The sequence below is a fragment of the Neomonachus schauinslandi genome, chromosome 5 (assembly GCF_002201575.2).
Source record: "Neomonachus schauinslandi chromosome 5, ASM220157v2, whole genome shotgun sequence".
Taxonomy (NCBI): Eukaryota; Metazoa; Chordata; class Mammalia; order Carnivora; family Phocidae; genus Neomonachus; species Neomonachus schauinslandi.
This window is the reverse complement of record NC_058407.1, coordinates 49,853,424-49,873,786: the sequence shown is the minus strand read 5'-3', so window position 1 is coordinate 49,873,786 and position 20,363 is coordinate 49,853,424. Positions and strand designations below refer to the sequence as shown.

Sequence of the window (20,363 nt, the reverse complement as noted above, 5' to 3'; positions counted from 1 at the left end):
TCTATTTATTGTCAAGTTCCCAAGACTCCCAAATCTTAAGAAATCGTCGCTTTCTTAAATTTTCTGTCTTATATTTGGATATTTTATTTATATTTGTATGATCACAATCAATCAAAAAATGGCTAGTATTTGATAGAGCTCTTTAGACCAATTTGGGAAACAAATCTGTCATGTGTCCAATGAGATAACTTCTCCCTTGGCCAAATGTATATTCTGCTTTAGACCTATTCCCCATCTCACCTTATCACCCCCAAACCACAGTGCTATTCATTTCCTATTTGAATAAACAATCTGATGGATTTAAAAATCTTTTCTTTCAAGGTTTCATCATCCAAACATACTGGAGTTGGCTGCCTATTTTACAGAGAGTGAGAAGTTCTGCCTGGTTTATCCATATATGAGAAATGGATCCCTTTTTGACAGATTACAGTGTGTAGTAAGTCACACCTATGACTCTCCCTGATGCTCTGACCCCCTGAAGCCCTGAAGAAGCTGCTGAAACGTCCTGTGGGATCCAGGGGGCCAACATGTATTCACAGAAAGAGATAGCCAACAATGGGTTTCCCAAGGAAGTAGAGGACTTTTCCATGAATTAATATCTTACTCTAAAAAAAGACTGCACAAATACCTGAGTTATTGTATGTTCTGCAGCATGGTGGCCAAAAGATTTGTGGGGTCCTTAGTCCTTATTGATTCCATATCTCAAATGAGTTTACGTTAACTACTCTTCTTAGATAATTTCTATTTGCATAACTTCACACAAAGTACCATTGAATACGAAGGACAGACATAAAGGTGATACAGACTCCTTAAAGAGAAAGAGGTGGAATAAATGTCTTGATTTCTTATGTTTTTGAAAGATAAGTTTAAAAATTCATTCTGAATAGATTAAGTCTTGGTTAAGGTAAGAATAAAAACATATTATTCTCAATTACCCACACTATTATGTCACAAATAATTTTTAAGTCTTATTTAATGAACTTTTTTTTAAGTAGGCTCCACACTGGGTGCAGAGCCTGATGTGGGGCTTGAACTCATGAACCTGATGAGATCAAGAGTCAGATGCTTAACCGACTGAGCCACGTAGGTGCCCCTAATTAGTGAACTTTTAAACAGAGTTACCTTACTGGCCATATTTTGATTAAGCTAATGTTAAAATTATTGGGTATTTCCATTGGCTATAAAAAGGCCTAGGACCATTGGCAGCAGAGGAAAATGTATCTTGAATTACAAATAGGTTGTGGGAAACCAAAATGTTCATACCGTCGCCTCACCCCACCTCACCATCTGCTTTTCTCCTGGCATACTCCTATGTAATGAGTATACACATTTCATTACCAAACCAACTACTGTTGTCTTTTTAGGGTAACACGGCCCCACTCTCTTGGCACATTCGAATCAGTGTTTTAATAGGAACCTCCAAAGCCATTCAGTACTTGCACAACACGGAGCCATGCTCGGTCATCAGCGGCAGTGTATCAAGGTAAATTATCCCAGAGCCTTAGGTTGTACCTGAAAGCCCCTTTCATCATCACAGGTGAGTCAGACTTCACACTATTTTCTACCTGTAGTTTCTGTGGTATGTGTGTGTGTTTAAGGATTAAGAATTCTCATCAAAGAGGGGTGTCTGGGTGGTTCAGTCAGTTAAGCGTCTGGTCTGACTCTTGGTTTTGGCTTGGGTCATGGTCTCCGGGTGATGGTCTCGGGGTCGTGGGATCAGCCCGTGTCGGGCTCCGTGCTCAGTGTGGAATCTGCTTGGGATTCTCTTTCTCCCTCTCCCTCTGCCCCTCCCCACCCACCTCCGTGCGTATGTGCGCTCACTCTCTCTCTCTCTCTCAAGATAAATAAAATCTTAAAAAAAAGAATTCTCATCTAAGTATGTAAAATCTTACTTTTTTTAGTGAAGTATAATTGACATACAATATCCAGTTAGTTTCAGGTGTACCTTACAGTGATTTTATTTTTTTTTATTAATGAAAATTTTATCTACCCAATTTAAAAAGCTACATTTACATGGCCAAAGGGAGAGTTTATATTATATTTGGGAATTATTAATGAACAACGTAGGATAGACAGTTTTGTGTATTTTACTAATTATACCTGACACTAAACTTTGAAATGAACCTGTATTAATCTCCCTTTTTTCTTTTTGAGTTTTAAGGAAAGGTTAAGTGACTTATACAGAGATTCCCAGCAAGGTAACAGCAGTAGACAGTAGACAGTAATTAAAATTCTTTGTCCCTGAGTCTTTTGCTGATTCCACTGAGCCTGCAGCCTCTTAGCTTTACGTATTCACCTGTGACAAGCCAAGCAGCAACTCCCGGTGTGCATTTCTGAGACATCAGAACATTAGAAGCAACATCTTCCATCTTTCTTTTTTCTTTTTTTTTTTTAGTAGACCTAAAGAATCATTCAGACAGAGAGTAGATACTCTGTAGCAAAATCCCCCTGGTGAATTTTTCCTGTGTGCCCTTCATCTCGAATCTGTCCAAAAGTAGGTAAATATACCTTTGCTGAATAGCAGGGATGACTGAATTTAAAAGGCTTCTGCCTCTTCTGAACCATCTCCTGGTATCTTGAAAAAGCTTTTAGTGTGCTTTTGAGTTGAGCAAAAGAGGGACTGATTACTTACTTCTTTGTTTTTCTGGTGGAATGAACTCCATATAAAAAGACTCTAGGGGGCGCCTGGGTAGCTCAGTCGTTAAGCGTCTGCCTTCCGCTCAGGTCTTGATCCCAGCATCCTGGGATCGAGCCCCGCATCGGGCTCCCTGCTCCGTGGGAAGCCTGCTTCTCCCTCTCCCACTCCTCCTGCTTGTGTTCCTGCTCTCTCTCTCTCTCTCTGTCAAATAAATAAATAAAATCTTAAAAAAAAAAAAAAAAAGACTCTAGGTTTTTCCTGAGCCCTGGGCATGTGCGGAAACAGCCCATAGGTGTCTGCTCCTGTGGCATTGTGGTTAAGTCATCAACTCTGCTGGCCCCGTTGAATCAGCACAGAGTGGGTGCTCCCTCAGGGGACCTGGGTCAAAGATGCACAGCAACAGAGTCAAGTCTATTCCGAAGGGCTGAGGTGGTCACCCCCAACCAGATACAATCCACCTACCTCGCCACCAGTTCAGCACAGTAGGTTCTTAAATATATTTTATCTGAGTAAATAAATATCTGGAGTTTTTCTGTACATATATTCTTCTTCTGGTTTAAACTTAAAGTAAGTCTAGCTTCTTTTCCATCCCAAGCAGTAACACATTAATGTTATTAATTTTTCTTTTGTGAGACTGAGTTCATCACATCCTTTCCTGAACGCAGAGATTGATGGGAGAGAGGGGTGAGAAGCAAGAGTGTCAAGGTTCTGGTCCTTGACGGGCCTGGGGGACAGGGAAGGCCACCAGCTGGAACAAAGGGAGTGTCAGGGTGGAGGGCTACAGATCCAGCCTCTGCCCACGTCCAGGGTTTTCCGCAGCTGTGGACATGCCCCCCAGCATCTCTCTCCAGGGATCAGGTGAGAGCTCGGGCTGTGGCCTTGACACCCGCTTTCTCATTATGGATAGGTGTCTTCAGGCAGGTTCCCAGGAAATAGGCTCAGAGGAGAGGCTTGCCCGCAGGAGGTTTTTTAGAGGGCTCTCAGGAACAACAGGAGTAAGGGAGGGAAGGAGGAAGGTGGAATTGGGCAATTGGAGAAGCTGAGCTGGGATATGGTAGTAGAGGCCTCGGTCACTGCCATGGGGAGCACTGGTGCTGGGATGGCCCTTTGAAGATACCCTGAAGTGCGGCAGGGTGCTCGGGTCTCTGCACCCCTGCGTCTGACCAGCCCTGTGTGGGGCTGTGACTTGCACTCTGACTTGGACGAGGCAGCTCCCTTCGACCAAGGGCAGGTTCCAGGTACGGGTTTAGCTGTGCGCCATCAACAGCCCCCTCTCCCTGGCTGGGGAACTGTTATCTCCCTGGGTCCTGGAGGAGGGATCTGGGCCACATCGCTGCAGCCACTGCCGTCACGGGGAGAGATATGACTGCCTGATGCTCTGCAAAATGGAACCACGTGATTTTTCTTTTTCATCGACTTTCCTCCCCACCTTCTTCCCATCCTTTCCTCTTTTTTTTTTTTTAAAGATTTTATTTATTTATTTGAGAGAGAGAGAATGAGAGAGAACACATGAGAGGGGGGAGGGTCAGAGGGAGAAGCAGACACCCTGCTGAGCAGGGAGCCCGATGCGGGACTCGATCCAGGGACTCCAGGATCATGACCTGAGCCGAAGGCAGTCGCTTAACCGACTGAGCCACCCAGGCGCCCTCATCCTTTCCTCTTAGCTTACTATCCCCTAATGTTTCAGAGACATCTAATTTAAGAAACTAACTTTCCATTTAATGTGATTCTGAGCAAACTGCTTAATTTCTGTAAGCATCAGTGTTTCCCTCTGCAAGATGCTCATAAAAGAATAATAGCATCTATCTTTTAGAATTAAATGCCATAAAGTACATACGATGCTTGGCAAAGAGAATGCACTCATCAAATGGTAGCTTCTCTTATAATTAGTGAAGATGTGGTAGGAATCTGATGGCAAAGGCTAAGAGATATGATGGCCAATCTGTCTTTTTTTACTTATTACCACTCTTAACCAAAGGGTAAGTATCCCAGGTGCTATAACCAAAATATTAGAAGGTGGGTGACTTATAAACAACACACTTTTATTTCTCACCGTTCTGAAGGCTGGAAGTCCAAGACCATGGCACCAGCTGATTCTGTGTCTAGTGAGGATCCACTTTCCGACTCATAGATGGCCATCTTTTCTCTGTGTCCTCGCAGGGTGGAAGGGGCAAGGGATCTCTCTGGGCCTTCTTTTATAGGGGCACTAATCCCAGTCGTGAGGGCTCTGCCCTCTTGACCTAATCACCTCCCAAAGGTCTCACCTCCACATACATCCCATTGGGGGTTAGGATTTCAGTATATGAATTTGGAGGGGGGACACAAACATTCTATACATGGCACTTACCTCCATCATCAACTTACTGTGTTTGAAAAGTAGGTCCCACAAACTAAGCTCTGTTTTAAGAAAAATCACTTCTGTGTCAACATATATTTATTGAACATTTTGAAAATCATGTTTATGTTAGTTTACAAATATATGTGGAACATCTGTTGTATGCAGAGCATTGTATTAGACCACGTGAGGTAGATGCTGGTGATCATCGTCTTATCCTTGAAGTTTCAACCTGGTGATCAGAGAGATAACACAAACACAGAAACTATATGGTGAAACACCTAAGATGCTCAATGCCTGCCTGGTCTAAGAAGGTTCATTCTAATTGCAGAGTTCCAGGCCCAGCCTTTGAGGAGATGGGTCATGACAGTGGATTGGTTAAAAGAACAGGAAAGAATATTCCTAGCAGAGGCAATCATTTGTTCAAGGGAAGGAGTCAACTAAAGAGTTGCCAAGTGTATAATGAAAGCGAGAAAAATGGCTTGACTGGAAAGGAAGGGACAAGACTGGAGAAGGAAAGGGCTCCTGGCAGGGATGAGGAATGTGGAGGGCAGGGGTGTAGTGGGTGTGCATGCTAACCAGGCTGAGGACCTGGGTAGGATAAGCTAAGCCCTTACGAGGGACTCTGAGGCATTTCTGGGACTAGAGGTGGGAACAGAAAGGTCTGGAGTCTCTTACGATGTCTCACGCTTAGGAGGAGGCTGTTTCTTCCAGGCCAGTATCTCAGGTACTTGTCTGGATGTGGCCAACTATAAAATAATTTCAGTAACACTGCTAGACAGAGTGCCCAACAGTATTACAGATACGGAGCACCAAAAGATATCTGGTCAGATACAGAGAATTTCATGGAAGAGGCAGGGTTTAAACTGGATATGTGCTAACCAGCGTATTCTATTTTGTTAGTTGGTGAAGGGGCTGCTGAGGAGTGTTGCCTTTCTGGGTTTCCCAAATGAGGACTCAAACGTAACTATCTATGGACTATGCCCGCCTGGGCACGTGTCAGGGTATGGAGTTCCAGGGCTGTGGGCATTTCTTTGAGATTGTGGTTTCACATGGCTCATCAGTGTGTCCCTGGGATCAGTGATTCCAGAGCGAATCAGCCCTTTCTACTGCCAATGAACTCTCGACCCTTCTGCTGAGCCTGCCAGCAAGGATGTTAATTAGTGCCAACTATAACAATACATCCCACCCCCCCTTTCTTTGTGTGCACCTGTTCTCTGGGAACTGGAATGGGACCAACCCATTTCATTCAGGGCACTGAACATCTGATGGTGATGACATTCAGCTTCCAGCAGTCTTGACCAAATGTGAATTGGCTGACCCAGATTACCCTCCCGATTCTTTTAAATGAACTCTTCACTTTGCTCTAAACTTGGGCCTCCCTGATTCTTGGTCCCTGTTTGTACAGCCTAGTGCTTTGAGGACAGTCTGAGATTCCTATTCTTTTGTTCGTGTCATATACATTTTCTCACTCTTTGGAAGGAAAGGCAGCTTCTAGGAGAGATGTCATTTTATTGCACGGCCCTGATAATTGGCTCGAAAAAGGACATCTCGAAATGTGTTCAACAGTGACCTTTTCTGGGACTAAGTCAGGGCTCTGTTTTTGATGGAGTAAGAAATGGAAGATATTGTTACCTTTATTTTCTTTTCTGCATTTGGACCTCAGACGGATGAATCACAGGAGGGTTTGTCATACATCACTTGACATTACTAAATAATGTTTTTTTTGTTTGTTTTTAATAGTATGAAATAACATGGAACAATGCGCATAAAGTAAGACTAAGTGAAAAAAGCCAAATTGAACTAGTATACAGTATACAGTTATAACTTTGTAGAACTACAAATTCATGAATTTTTCAAAAAGATTAAGGGGCGCCTGGGTGGCTCAGCCGGTTAAGCCACTGGCTCTTGCTCTCAGTTCAGGTCTTGATCTCGGGGCCATGAGTTCAAGCCCTGTGTTGGGCTCTGCACTGGGCACGGCGCCTACTTTAAAAAAAAAAAAGATTAAAACATACCAAAATATGAATAAGGTTTTATGTAGATGGAGAGACTATGGCTTTTTGATTAATGGTTTATGTTTTACTTTTCTATCATGTTTTTAAAATTTTTATTTAAGGGTTATGTTCTACTGTTATAATAAAATAAAACTCCTTGTCCGGAAAAGGGCAGGTGACGCCTGCACCCTCCTCCCAGAGTTGTGGGGATGCAGTGAGGTAATGAGTGTAAAGCCCAGGGCCAGGCTTGGCAGTAAGCTGTCGTTCCTGCCACGTCATGGAGACTGTCTCTAAGTGTCTCATCCAGCCTGTCCTTGGACCCTTGCACGGTGTGTTGTTAGTGCTCCATTTGGGTGCAGCTCTAACAATTGGAACTTCGTTTCTTTTGAGCTAAAATCTGTCTTCCTGTGACTCACCCATCAACTGTTCTTTTGCCTCGACGGTTATCTGTATATACCTGAAGGAAAGAAGAGAGAAATTTCATTTTACGTTTGCTCGGTAATCAACAGTTTCTTATCTTTTATGAGTAGCTGAACAAAAAGATGTTTCTTTCGGTTAACTGTAGTAAATTGAAAGAGTAGCAAACGGAAAAAGGAGGGTTAGGCTTTAGTCCCGGCTCTGCCATTAACAAGCTATTTTGCAAAAAACAAGTCATTTCGACCATGTGCGCTCATTTACCGCATCTGAAAAGGAAGTGATGATCCTAGAGCAGCGAAGACAAATCTGTTTCATCCCACATTCCGTCGTTGGTGGATTGGTAATGACTTCCCACCTGCAGTGTTGAAAGGGAACCTGGGGTGGGGGCATTCTGAACTCAATTAGTGATGTCTGCCAAGGAACCAGGAAGATGCTTTGGCAGCATTTGGGCCATCTATTTGCCATATGCCGAGTGGTCTAGGTCCACTTATGGTTTCAAATTCTCTTCAGTCACTAAGTGATTATATCAACGATTGCTTGCTCGGTATCTGCTATAGACTCAACATTATGCTTAGGTAAACAACATAAGCTGGCTTCTGAGTAAGTGCCAGATGGTATAGTGCAGGAGGCACAATGAGAACTTGGGGGAAGGAGAAGCACTGGAATTCAGGGTAGCAGAGTGAAAACTTCAGGGAGGAAGTGAATCTTGGGCTGCAAAGAGGATTTGAATGAAAATAAGGGAGGGAGGAGTACTTTTCGGGTGAGGGGAACAGTATAAAGAAAGTCCCCGAACAGTACTAAGCACTGTCTAGCCAGACCATTGGGAAGTGCTAATGCATTTAGGGGAGCTGATAGGCTGCAGACAGATTAGGGAACTCGGTGAAGGCCAGCCTGACTTTAGACCTGACATAAAAGCTGACTGAATAACTTACTCCTCCCAACAACCCTGAGTTTGGATATCATGGGTCTCATCTCAGTATGACAGAGGAGAAAGCTGATTTACAGAGGTTTGTAATCTGCCTCTATCCCATGTCTGCAGATGGGGAAGGAGGTGGGGTTCTATGTTTGTGTGGGTCCGAATCATGGTCTTTATAGGCAATTAAGTGTTCCTAGCCGGGATTCCTGCGAGCATGTTGGTTTCATGGGCAGAGACAGGGAAATCGGGCAGGAGATGAGACCATCACGAGTGCAAATTTGGAAATGTTGACATTGGACTCTTAGTGAAAATGGCAGTAGGCAGCAGACTTTGAGGGGAGATTAAGCCTGGAGGTCAGCATTGGGAATCTTTGTCTTGTTCAAGCAGTGAGAATACATAGTCTTCTAAGGCAACACCGTCAAGGACGCAGCTGCGGAACACCCAAGGAGGAAGCCGAGCCCACATTTCAAAGGTATTTTCAAGAAGTCTAGTGGTTTGGTTAGCCCAAAAACGTCTTAGTAATTTCAACTCTTCAAAGGGAATGTTATAAAAACAAAAATCAAGTCCAGATGGTGGAATTTAAGGAGGAAAAGGATTTAAAGTAAAGAATCATAAAGAGTTGAAGTCTCTGTTCTTGGCAAAGTCTCTGTTATTTGGGAAACGAAGATGTTTTTGAATTACAGGATCACATAAAAGCATCTGAAAGCAGTAAACCTTGTTATTTCCATCCTATCCCTTAGCCAGCTTAATTGTTTTCACATTTATGAACGATTTTAAATTGAAATGCATTTTATCCTTGGCATTTTTCATCCCAGGCATTCATTCCTGTTAATGTTTCCAAAGCCGAGATAATCTCGGTGAACATTTCTAATGTTTCCTATAAGATCATGTTCTCAGTCCGTATTGCCATGTGTCTCCTGCCAAGTGAAACAGCCTTTCATACGAGGGACATGGTCTAGGAAAGAAAGGAAGGGAAAAGCCATATGCTTAAAAATGAATTCTTAAAAAAGAGAGATTGATCTGAGATGTACGGCGGTAGTGAATGCGTGGAGAATTTCCTTTGTGAGGGACTAGAAACACTGAGTGGCTGGGAGGGAGGCTAGGAAATCACAGATTGGCCCCTTCCTACAACCGTGACACCCTTGCCTGAGGACCCAAGCTCCGCCTGCATTTACCCCCCAGACCTGATGTGTGTGTCAAGGACCCCACTCAGCTCAGTGTTTAGTAGGGATGCAAAACCTACAGGGAATGCAAAGTATGTTTGTTTGATGGGTTGATTGTTTAATTAATGAATCTCCTCCCTCTCCTCTCCCACCTCCCTCCTCCCCCCCCCCAAAAATGTACTTTTGTTTTTCAGAAACATTTTAGATATAAACAATTCTTTTTCCTCCAATTTTTCTATTTTCCCCTAGTGTCTCCCTTCTTCGAAAATTTTCAGATAAGTCTATTTTTTCTAAGGGATGCCAGCACAATTAAATAGTACATAAATTTAAATTGTCCTTGTTAATTTTGTTTGCCATCACTGTCTCTAAACCCCAACATCCATTTATTTATACACGTGTGTACATACATACATGCATGCACACATATATGCCAAACGATTCTTCTTTTCTCTCCATGATCTTAGAGTATCTGGAAATGTTACATTAGTCAGGTTCTTCCAGAACTTCTCTGGAACTATTTTGAAACTCAGCAGACACCCTGAAACTAATTAACCCAAGGATCCCCAGATCTCCAGGGTCATCGTGCAACCCCCTGTACCTTTGTTATTTCAGACTGGTGCCTTGAACTTCTAGAGATCCCCAACCAAGTTTCTTGGGATTTTAAGGTGGATGTAGGATGGACAAAGGCCAGCCTACATCCTTCAGAGTATATTCCAGGGCCCTCCCTGTGTAGCAGGCACTCTGAATACATTTTCTCATTTAATCCTTGTAAAAACCCTGAGAGGTAAGCCTCCTCCGATCTTTTTACCATGAGGAAACTCAGTCTTAGGGAAGTTGCGCTAGTTTGGTTAGAGACGAAATTTCACATTTAATGCAGGAATATGCCTAATTGGCTGGGCCTTTACACAGAGTCTAGGACTCATAAATCATCAATAAAGCAGTAACAACCTTTAATACTGTCTCTGAGTCCTGCCTGGGTTCAATGGAAAAGAAAGAAGGTCGTACAATCGAAGGGGGAAGAAAGGGCTTCAGCTGCATCAGATGCTGGGCATGCTGAAGTGGGGGGGGAGGGGGTGTGTATGCCCTTTTCCAGTAACCTGTAGCTTCCCTGAGAAGTTGGATCTTGCCTCATCTGGTGAGGGGTGTCTCGGTGTTGTAACAGCAAGATGTCCTGTTGCCTCAGGCTGTCACCAAGAGGCCGGTGGATCCTCTTTATCTCTAGGACCAATTTGTTGGAGTCCAGACTTTTCCGGAGAATTGCCAGGCACTCAGGGACTGGGCTACTTTGTACCAATAACTCCCCCCTCAAATCCTTTACAAATATGTCTTTTTAAAAACCAGTCATGTGCTTACATGTCAAGTGTGTATTTGCACTTCCATTCAAATTCTGCATTATAATCTAGATGCATCATCATGCTTTGTATTTATATTTTAGGCCCAAGGGCTTCAACTAAATCAGGAGAAAAACTGACATGCAAAGAAGGCAATTATTGTAGCCTTTGGGAGGTTCAAGTTCCTCAAAAAGAATTGTCGTGGAGACCCCCGGCAATAGAAAGATGAAGTATGTTACTCCCCAGAGTCAGGACACAAACTGACCACCTTGTGTAGGATTTGCCCCTTCTCCTCAGTGTACTACCACTGATCCTGTACTAGAAGAATCATCTAGAGAGGCGATGGTCTGTGTTACAGTAAGGAGCATTGTGGGAAAGAATAGCAGAAATAGGTTGTGGAGACACTAAATTGAATTGAATGGGCCATTACATGTGTCTTGTCTATCTCTTTGGTAAGCATGATAGCTAGCAAGCCGCCCCTTTTGTTCAATTATACTGTTATGTGATTGCAGTTAGTTTATATTGTCTTTATTTCATTAATCTGTTCTTAGCCCCATAGGATAAACATATTCCATTGACCTGCGTGATAGTTGAAGGCACGGCATGAATGTTCTATTTAAGGCTGCAGTAAGGGAAAGAGTTAGGGTAGACCTCATTGTTGAAGGGGTTTTGCAGTTCCTACTTTCTTAAAACAGAACATTCTTCTTCCTCAGCTCCTGTTGACTTTTCTTTAGAACGGAGTAAATCACTGCACTCAAAATTCGTGTTATGCACTAAAAAGTCTGCTGGTCTTTTCACCAAATATCACCATTAAAAGTGTAAATGCAGCTCCCTAGAGCGGTTTCACATTCTGACTGCCAGCCCCTCACTGGCCCGAAGCCCTCTGTGCGTGTTACTGTGTCACACATTGTGGTTACCCGCTCCCCCTAAGTCTGTCAAGAGCATGAGTCAACAGTTGCTGAAAGCTTCCCACTACCTTTGCTGAGGGGCAAATAAAGGGATTAGATAATGATTTTGGTTTTGAGGCTTTTTTTTTTTTCTTTTGTGCTTAGAAAAGACCTATTCTTCAGGAATTCTAAGTGTTTTACAAATTCGGCTTTTGCATCCTCATGGGTCTAGCATTTTACGTTATGATTTTATACCTTCTTTAGAGCCGGAGTCGAGGAAGAAGAAGGCAAGATGTTTGACACTGAGACTCTGGCATTCAGAGTCTTTCTGTCCCTCTATGCTGAAATCCAGTGTGTGCGTGCAGGGGGAGGGGGTGTGTGCAGAAGAGAGCTAGGCTGTCAGTGCGGCAGAAGCCGGAGGGGCAGAAGGTGGGGTCCTGCTAATGGGAGTTAATGAAACTCTCTACCCATCTCACCTCCCCGCACACGTGGCAAACTCCTGCATTAAAAACCCCGGCACTCCGAAATGATCCTGGGATCTCCAGAAGGCTCCTCCTTGACCAGAGCCCTTGAGGTGTACACATACCTATGGAAGAAGTAATTTTGAACTAAAATGCCTGTTCTTATTTGGAGCTGGAGAGAAGGTAGGATCCGGCTCTAGTGGACTCCACATCTTCAGAGGTTTTTCAGGATAGTCAACGCTGTTTTCCAAATGAGATGGATGATGAGTGCCCTAGATGTGCGGGGCCCAGGCTGGCCTTAGGAGCTGCCAGGTCTGAAATATACGGAGAAAAGACAAGGCCAGGAGAAAAATGAGGACTGTGATTATTGATACAAGTCTGGAGGGCTGGGCCCTCTCTGAGGTTCTCATAAATGCAAGGATCACACAACAGGTAAGAGCCTTGGGACTGATACATGAGGTGGGCTCTTTGGATTTTGCAATTCTCCTGCCACCTTAAAGACAGAGAGTGACATCAAGTTTAGAATGTGTTCTGGATCCTTAAAGGGTCCTGAGAAATGTCTTCATGCCGTCTGTTGTTAACTCGGTTCTAGACAAACTCCGGGCTAGAATTCTTTTTTCTTCTTCTTCTTCTTTTTTTCTTTTTTTTTAAAGATTTAAAGATTTCTCTCTGAGAGAGAGAGAGAGAGAACGAGCAGTGGGGAGGGGCAGAGGGAGAGAGAGAGAAAGAAGCAGACTCCCCACTGAGCAGAGAGCCTGACATGGGACTCAATCCCAGGACCTGGAAACCATGACCTGAGCAGAGGGCAGACGCCCAACCAACTAAGCCACCTAGGCAACCCCGGGCTAGAATTCTTAAAGGTCTCAGCTTTGAATCCTCAAGACAGAAGTAGGACTCTGAGTACTCTGGATTATTAGGACACCTGCAATTCAGACCTCTGAAACTAGGTTCTGCCTGTCAGCCTACCTGTACAAGGTGAGCAAGGGACTTCTGGAACTTTTGTAAGAACCAGTATTTGTTCAGGATTAAGAATTTCTTGTCCTTATCCCATAGCTATTACCACTTTTTTTTTTTTTAAGATTGATTGATTGATTTTAGAGAGATCGAGAGAGATGAGCAGGAGGGGCAGAGGGAGAGGGAGAGAGAATCTCAAGCAGACTCTGCACTGAACACGGAGCCCATGGAGGGGCGCGATCCCATGACCTTGAGGCCACAACTTGAGCTGCAATCAAGAGTCGGATGCTTCGCTGACTGTGCAACCCAGGCGCCCCGCTGTTACCACTTTTAATAACAACGTGTAGCGCTACAAATATACCACTTGCGTTTTGGATGGGCAGGCCTAGTATTAGAAGCTTTGGTTTCAGGGAACAAAAAGTAAGCTCTGAAGAGCCCCCAAGCAGAAGTGAGAAACAGATTACTTTCTCTTGGTCCACCCACCTGTTTTGTCAATATCCATCTGCTCTCTTATGAACCGTTACTGATTTTCATCTTCCCTACCATTTATTGGGCATTATTGTATGCCAGGTAGTAGGCTGTTTGTGTTCAGTTCTGTGAGTTCTGTTGTTTGCCTCATTTCACTTGTGAGGAAAATGACACTGAGGCGTATGGGGTGAAGTTAGCCACCTGCGGTCACGGAGCCAGGGTAAGACAGAGCCGGGACTCACTCCAGTGGGGGCCGTGTGAAATGCATGGGCTTAGCCTTTCACATCCCTGCTGTGGCAGCCCTTTGAAGGTAAAAGTAAGCTGATGCTTAGCTGTCAGCCAAGATGTTAAGTGATTATTAAGGCTTTTAATTAGCTAAAACTGACTTTAGGCACTTAGCCTTTACCTCTGCAGATATTTATATTTTAAATAAGTCCCAAAGACATTTTTGCCTTGACTCCATAGAAAGTCCATAGAGATGGGACAGTGGACTAGGTTTATCCTTAAGGCAGAGCTACCAAAGGTTCCTCACCTCATTGCAGGTTAGTGGCTCTCTGCTGATAGGCTGGACATTCCACAGCACAGCTCTGGGCACGTAACAGGTATTTGATTATTAGCTGATTAAAACCCACTTCATGTTCTCATTATGTATCAGAAGAGCACAAGGAAAGCTACTTTGCTTAACTTTAGTTTCTCCTATTGGCAAAGGATCAGCTTTATCCACCAACTCCCTACATGTATCTATAAATTTGAAAAGCCCACTGTTCTTAGGTCAGGTTTTCACTTTATTTTTTTAGAGAGTTATTTATTTGAAAGTGAGAGTGTGAGAGACAGCATGCGCATGAATGGGGGGAGGGGCGGAGGGAGAGAGAGAATCCCAAGCAGACTCCCTGCTGAGCACAGAGCCCGACAGCGCTCGATCCCAGGACCCTGAGATCACCATCTGAGCTGAACTCAAGAGTTGGTCACTCAACTGATTGAGCCACTCAGGCGCCCCAGGTTTTCATTTTAGAGTTTTATATAATACTTGTATTTATACTTTAAGAAATATGAGAAGATGCCCTCTAATTCATGGAAAATTATGTATGGCTTTGTGTTGTCAGCGTTTGGAATTAACCAGATATGAAGGTGAGTTTGTCATTTTGTTTTTCACCGGAATGCCTTTGTTTTTGTCTTGTTTGTCCTTGATTACAATTTTAGTGCAAACATACTCTTGGATGATCAATTCCACCCCAAACTAACTGATTTTGGCATGGCACACTTCCGACCCCACCCGGAACATCAGAGCTCTACCATAAGCATGACCAGCAGCAGCAGTAAACATCTGTGGTATATGCCCGAAGAGTACATCAGACAGGGCAAACTTTCCATTAAAACGGACGTCTATAGCTTTGGAATTGTGAGTACCAAGTACCAGTCAACAAAGGAGGAAAGCTTACCACCAGGAATGCTCTAAATTCTAAGAATTTTTTTAAGGGCTTTCACTTTTAGACCTATTGATTTCCTGTTACTCATTGTCTTATACATTAATTTTATGTAATCAGTCAAATAGTAAAATATAGTCATTAATTAGAACGAACATTACCTATTGTCAAGGTTAATCGCTGCAACTAATTCTATGTATATATTTAACATATGTAGCTGACTTTCTATATATTCCCTATAGGTAATAATGGAAGTTCTGACAGGTTGTAAAGTGGTGTTAGATGATCCAAAGCATATCCAGCTGGTGAGAATTGTCTTCATCTCTGTTCCTATCTCTCGGTCATTTTTGGGGTAGAGTTCTGAAAGATAAAGTTGTCTTCTTCTCTTCCTAGAGGGATCTCCTTATGGAATTGATGGAGAAGAGAGGCCTCGATTCATGTCTTTCATTTCTAGATAAGAAAGTGCATCCCTGTCCTCGGAATTTCTCTGCCAAGCTCTTCTCATTGGCAGGCCAGTGTGCTACCACACGGGCAAAGTTAAGACCATCAATGGATGAGGTGCGTACACATGGTTTTATTCAAAACCAAGCCCACAGAACCATGGAAAATCTAAATTGGATAAATTATGTCTGAGTGAATTCTTTATCAATGAGGCAAATCCAGCCCCTAACACAGAATTCTAACCTCATAGTTTTTCCAAGTCACAAGTCACATTATTTGGTACTCTGGTAGAGAGGTCATTGTTGGATGGGACTTAAATGAGTAATTTTAATGAAAAGACTTAAGTGAGTAGTTTGGAGAGAATTTATTCAACACTCATTTAGAGATCTGGTCTATTAAAAATGCATTACATATTTCTTCTATTGATTTTTTAAATTTACTCATCAATTTAATCATCCATGCATTGATTTGCTTATTTGTTCAACAGATACTTAGCTAGTGCTTACTTTGCATGTGCCAGACTTGGTCCTGGTGCTGAGGGTACACCAGTAATCAAGATATAGTTGCTGCCCTCAAACTCACAGTCCAAAGGTGAGAGTCAGATTAGGTAACGTGGCATTTCAGTACGGAGAGATAAGCGTAACGATAGGTGGAAGCCCAGGTCAAATGGGAACGTAGAGTCAGAACACATACCAGCCAAGTCAAGGAAGCTTCTCGATGGAGGTGATGGCTGAGCTATAGTCTAAAGAACAGGGTGAATTTAGGCAGCAGTAAGGATAGAGGACATTTTAGTCGAGAGAATCTATACCTGCAAACCTCAGAGGTGATGGATTTTATGACACTAATACAGCAGGCAGTTCATGGAAGTGGAATATGGTGAGGGAAAAGCTGGAGTGCTTAAAATAATAGAAGGTTCCAGGTGATAGAGGGACATGAATTCCATTCTGGGATTTGGGGTTTTATCCTGAGTCTATTGTAGAGCCACGAAAGGGTTTTAAACAAGAGGTCAGCATAATCAGAATGTAAGGAGCACTGGCCTGGGAGTCAGGAGAGCTATATTTTAGGCGTGGCACCACCAGTAAGAGCTATGTGACCTGGAATCTTGGGGCCAAAAAGAGCTTTGAGATACATAGTGGAAGAAACATGGAACTGGGAGCCAGATCTGAGGTCAAGCAACACATCTGCTCCTTACTGGCTCTTGATATTTATTCCCTTTATCTGAGCCTCAGCTTTATTATCTGTAACATGGGAATAATAGTGTTTGTGCAGATTACATGAGATAATGTGTGTGAAAGCACTTTGTAAATAGTAAAGCTCTCTAAATGTATTTTTAAAAATTGCATGTGTGTGTGAAGGGATGTTACATGTTCTTTTAAATCTGGTCAAAAGTTCTCACTTTGGGCTGCACATCCAAATCAAGTGAGAAGCTTTTTAAATATAGATTCCTGGGCCCCTATCTTCGTGATCTATAGGTTGGGGCCAAGGGAATCTGTATTTTAAGAAGGCTCCTGTAGGTAATTCTGACATTTGAGAACTACAGATTGGGTCCCCTGTACCCTGACCCTTTCTGGTACTCCGCATATTAAGGTTGAAGTAAAAAATGTGCAGAGACTCACCCCAGGTCGCACAGTAGTTGGTGGCAAATCTAAGCCTCAACTCAGGTCTCTTGATATTTACTTTAGTGCGGTTTCTTTTATACTTGGCTTCAAGTCTTTTAATTTACTCATGAAACTGAAAGGGTTTTGCTAATCTTTAATAATACCTTCCCATTCAGAACTCTATAGTTGAACTTACTTCATGAAAATAAGAGAATATTCCTTAATAGGTAGATAGAAAAAAGGTGAAAGGAGAGGTTATGGAAGCTTAATGCAAATGTTTCTTTGCTTCTTGGTTAACTAGGTCCTAACCACTCTTGAAAGTACTCAAGCCAGGTTATATTTTGCTGAGGATCCTCCCACCTCTCTAAAGTCCTTCAGGTGTCCTTCTCCTCTGTTCTTGGAGAACGTACCAAGTATTCCAGTGGAAGATGATGAAAACCAGAATAATTGTTCGCCACCTCATGATAAAGGTTCGAGGAAAGATGGAGTGACTCAGAAAGTTCCATTTGAATGTAGCCAGTCTGAGGTTACGTTTCTGGGCTTTGACAGAAAGACAGGCAGTGAGAGAAATGAGGATGCCTGCAACAGGCCCAGTTCTTCTTGTCAAGAAAATTGGCCTCCAAAGCATTCAGCTCTATCCCAGGACCCAAGGGCCTATGGTGCATTTATGGACCCTTCTGCAGAAGCTCCAGGCCATTCTTACAGGAGCAGGCCAGTGGAGACCAGCTGTTCCTGCGAATTCTCCTGGAACGAATGTGAACCGCACAAAAGGGAATCGATTTCACCAGAAGATAAAGAAGAAAGCAAGTATTGCCAAGGCACCTGAGTACAGGTACCATCTTGGGAAAACATTGTCACCGTAAGTCATGCTATGAGGACTATCAATGGTGAGTTTGGGGGATGCAGATCAATAATCTGGACAATGCTATTCCTTCCTTGCCAATTCCTAGGCTTACACTTTGGCTAAATTAGAGCCGGTCAAAATTACTGAAGATCATGAGCTCTGACCTCAGACAAACAAAACCTACCAAAAAAGGGACTGGATTCTCCTGTCTTCTTCATCAGCAGCAGCATGAGCCCTCAGAGCCTCCAGTCTGCTAAGTAGGTTCCGTTCAGTTAAATCCCATTGTTCTGTTTAGCTTGCTCACGAAGGTCATAGGAACTGTCTAATTTGTAAATGTTAACAGATGCCTTTTTCAAGAATTACCTTTTTGTTTATTTTAATTAACACTTAGTATTTTTTCTGCGCATCCCTGTCGAGGCTGCCTGCCTGAAGATGAGCCGGATTCACTCTTGACTGTGACACGTTCTCTGTAGAGAGGGGATTCTTGCCCAAGATCTGGATTTCTGTATTTAAACTGTTAGGATAGTTTATCACATATCATATAGTTGTTAGCTATTATTACAATTTTTTTTTTACAAACTCAGGAATGAATTTGACATTCATAATCCTGAGTAGAATTTATGAAATTTTAATCAAGTAAATTTTGTTTCTGAGAAAATGGCTGGTCACAAGGGCCTATGTCAGCTCTTTGTTTGATCCTATACCTGCCGACTCTGTGCCTTTACTCCTCCTGTTTACTGGGTCTCCCCCTGTTGAAATCCTACCCAGCCAGTCAAGGCCAGCAGAACTGCGTCTTCCAGGAAGCTTCCCCCAGCCGGAAGTACTCGCCTCATCAGCATTTCCATAGCATTGTTCTTGTGTTTCTGTTGTATACTTGTCACTTTCTGAATTGTACCGAAGTTATCTATGTCATCTTTTCTCTCTTACTAGGTTGTAAACTACCTGTATTAATGTCCTACTGTTGCTATAATAAATTATGACAAGCTTAGTGGGTTAAAACAATATAAGTTGGGGTGCCTGACTGGCTCATTCGGTAGAGCATCCGCTCCTGATCTCAGGGTCGTGAGTTCGAGCCCCACGTTGGGTATAGAGATTACTTTAAAAAAAAATATATATATATATATATGTTAATTATTTTACAATTCTGGAGGTCAGAAGTCCTTGGCATTCTTTCTGGAGGCTCTAGGGGAGAATTCATTCCCTTGCCTTTTCTAGCTTCTAGAGACTACCTGCATTCTTTGCCTTGTGGCCTCTTCCTCCATCCTCAAATCCAGCAATGTGGCATCTTTGAATCTAGATTTCTCTTTCTTTTTCTCTTTGACCTTTTCTTCATCACCTCTTTCTCTTACTTTGGCCCTCCTGCCTCTAGTAAGGATCCTTGTGATTGCATTGGGACAACTCAGATAATCCATGGAAATCTCTGCATCTCAAGACCCTTAACTTAATCACATCTGCAATGTCTCTTTTCTCCTGTAAAGTAATTCACAAGTTTCTGTGATTAGGACATGAATATCTTGCAAGGAGGTGGGGGAGTAGGGGGTAGGGGTGGTGCGGGGGGGCGGGGCGGCGGGGGGAGGAGACATTACTCTATCAGACTCTGAGTATGTAGGGGCCATCTCTTCAAGGCCTAGCATGTTAGCCTGTACAGAGCTGTTGTTTGCTTACAAGTGAAGTTGAATTAAATTATCTCTAAGAACCCACATAATAAAAAATTCAGCTAGTAAACATTGCTGAATAAAGTGGGGATAAGGACTGTCTTTATGATGATGGATGGAAACATTCCAAGAAAACCATTTCCACGGGGTTAATGGAATTTCCCTCTCTAGAACATTTATAATAAAAGGGTAGATCTCTAGTCTCTGTGCATCAAAGGAATAGGCTCACGCACTTTTCTTCCTTCCTTTTCTTTCCTTCTTTGTGAATTAGTAGGGTTGGGTTAATCATAGTCAGATTGGAGTCCAGATTTAAGAACAGATGATTAAAGAAGGAAGTCATCAGGAATCAGGGTCAGGTTAACAGACCAAGGTCAGAAACATGAAGCTATAATTCTGGGAAAAAGGGCCTCATGGTGAGGTTGAAAGCCTTAGTTTGATTGGCAGGCCACATAAAGGCTCAGAAGCAGTTGGGAGAGGTCATGCTCAGGCTGGTCCTCAGGGGCCCTGACTGCCCCTTGCGGTCTTCCCCATATGTTCATGGCATGTGTTGACAATGCTCCCAAATTGCCCATGTGCCAAAACTAGTAGAGGCAAAGGGTTGGACTAGACTTTGTATGATTTCAATTCTTGTGACCTGTCCTAGTTTGGAAACTCTTGATTATACATGTTAATGAAAGGAAGCATAAAAGTCTTTGATGTTTGGCTTTATATACTGTAAGCCATTATGAAGCTGATTTAGCTTATCTTAGAAATATAGTCTGAAAGTATTTTGGCTGAATTGGGGAAATTGGCCTGGGATTGTGTGAAGTTGCCACTAATAACTCAAAAGAGGTAATC

The 20,363-nt window shown here is 42.9% G+C and overlaps 1 protein-coding gene across 2 annotated transcripts in view; it reads left to right on the top strand.

The window, feature by feature from the left end:
* IRAK3 (interleukin 1 receptor associated kinase 3) overlaps positions 1–18,103 on the top strand; it is a 47,357-nt gene extending 29,254 nt beyond the window's left edge. For both annotated transcript variants that reach the window (XM_021678620.1, XM_044914766.1), the window contains 6 exons: positions 322–436; positions 1,365–1,483; positions 14,765–14,963; positions 15,231–15,293; positions 15,382–15,546; positions 17,329–18,103. In XM_021678620.1, coding sequence (XP_021534295.1) covers positions 322–436; positions 1,365–1,483; positions 14,765–14,963; positions 15,231–15,293; positions 15,382–15,546; positions 17,329–17,853 — 1,186 coding nt within the window. In that variant the 3' untranslated portion in view covers positions 17,854–18,103. The remainder of the gene's footprint in view (positions 1–321; positions 437–1,364; positions 1,484–14,764; positions 14,964–15,230; positions 15,294–15,381; positions 15,547–17,328) is intronic.
* The last annotated feature ends 2,260 nt before the right edge of the window (positions 18,104–20,363 follow it).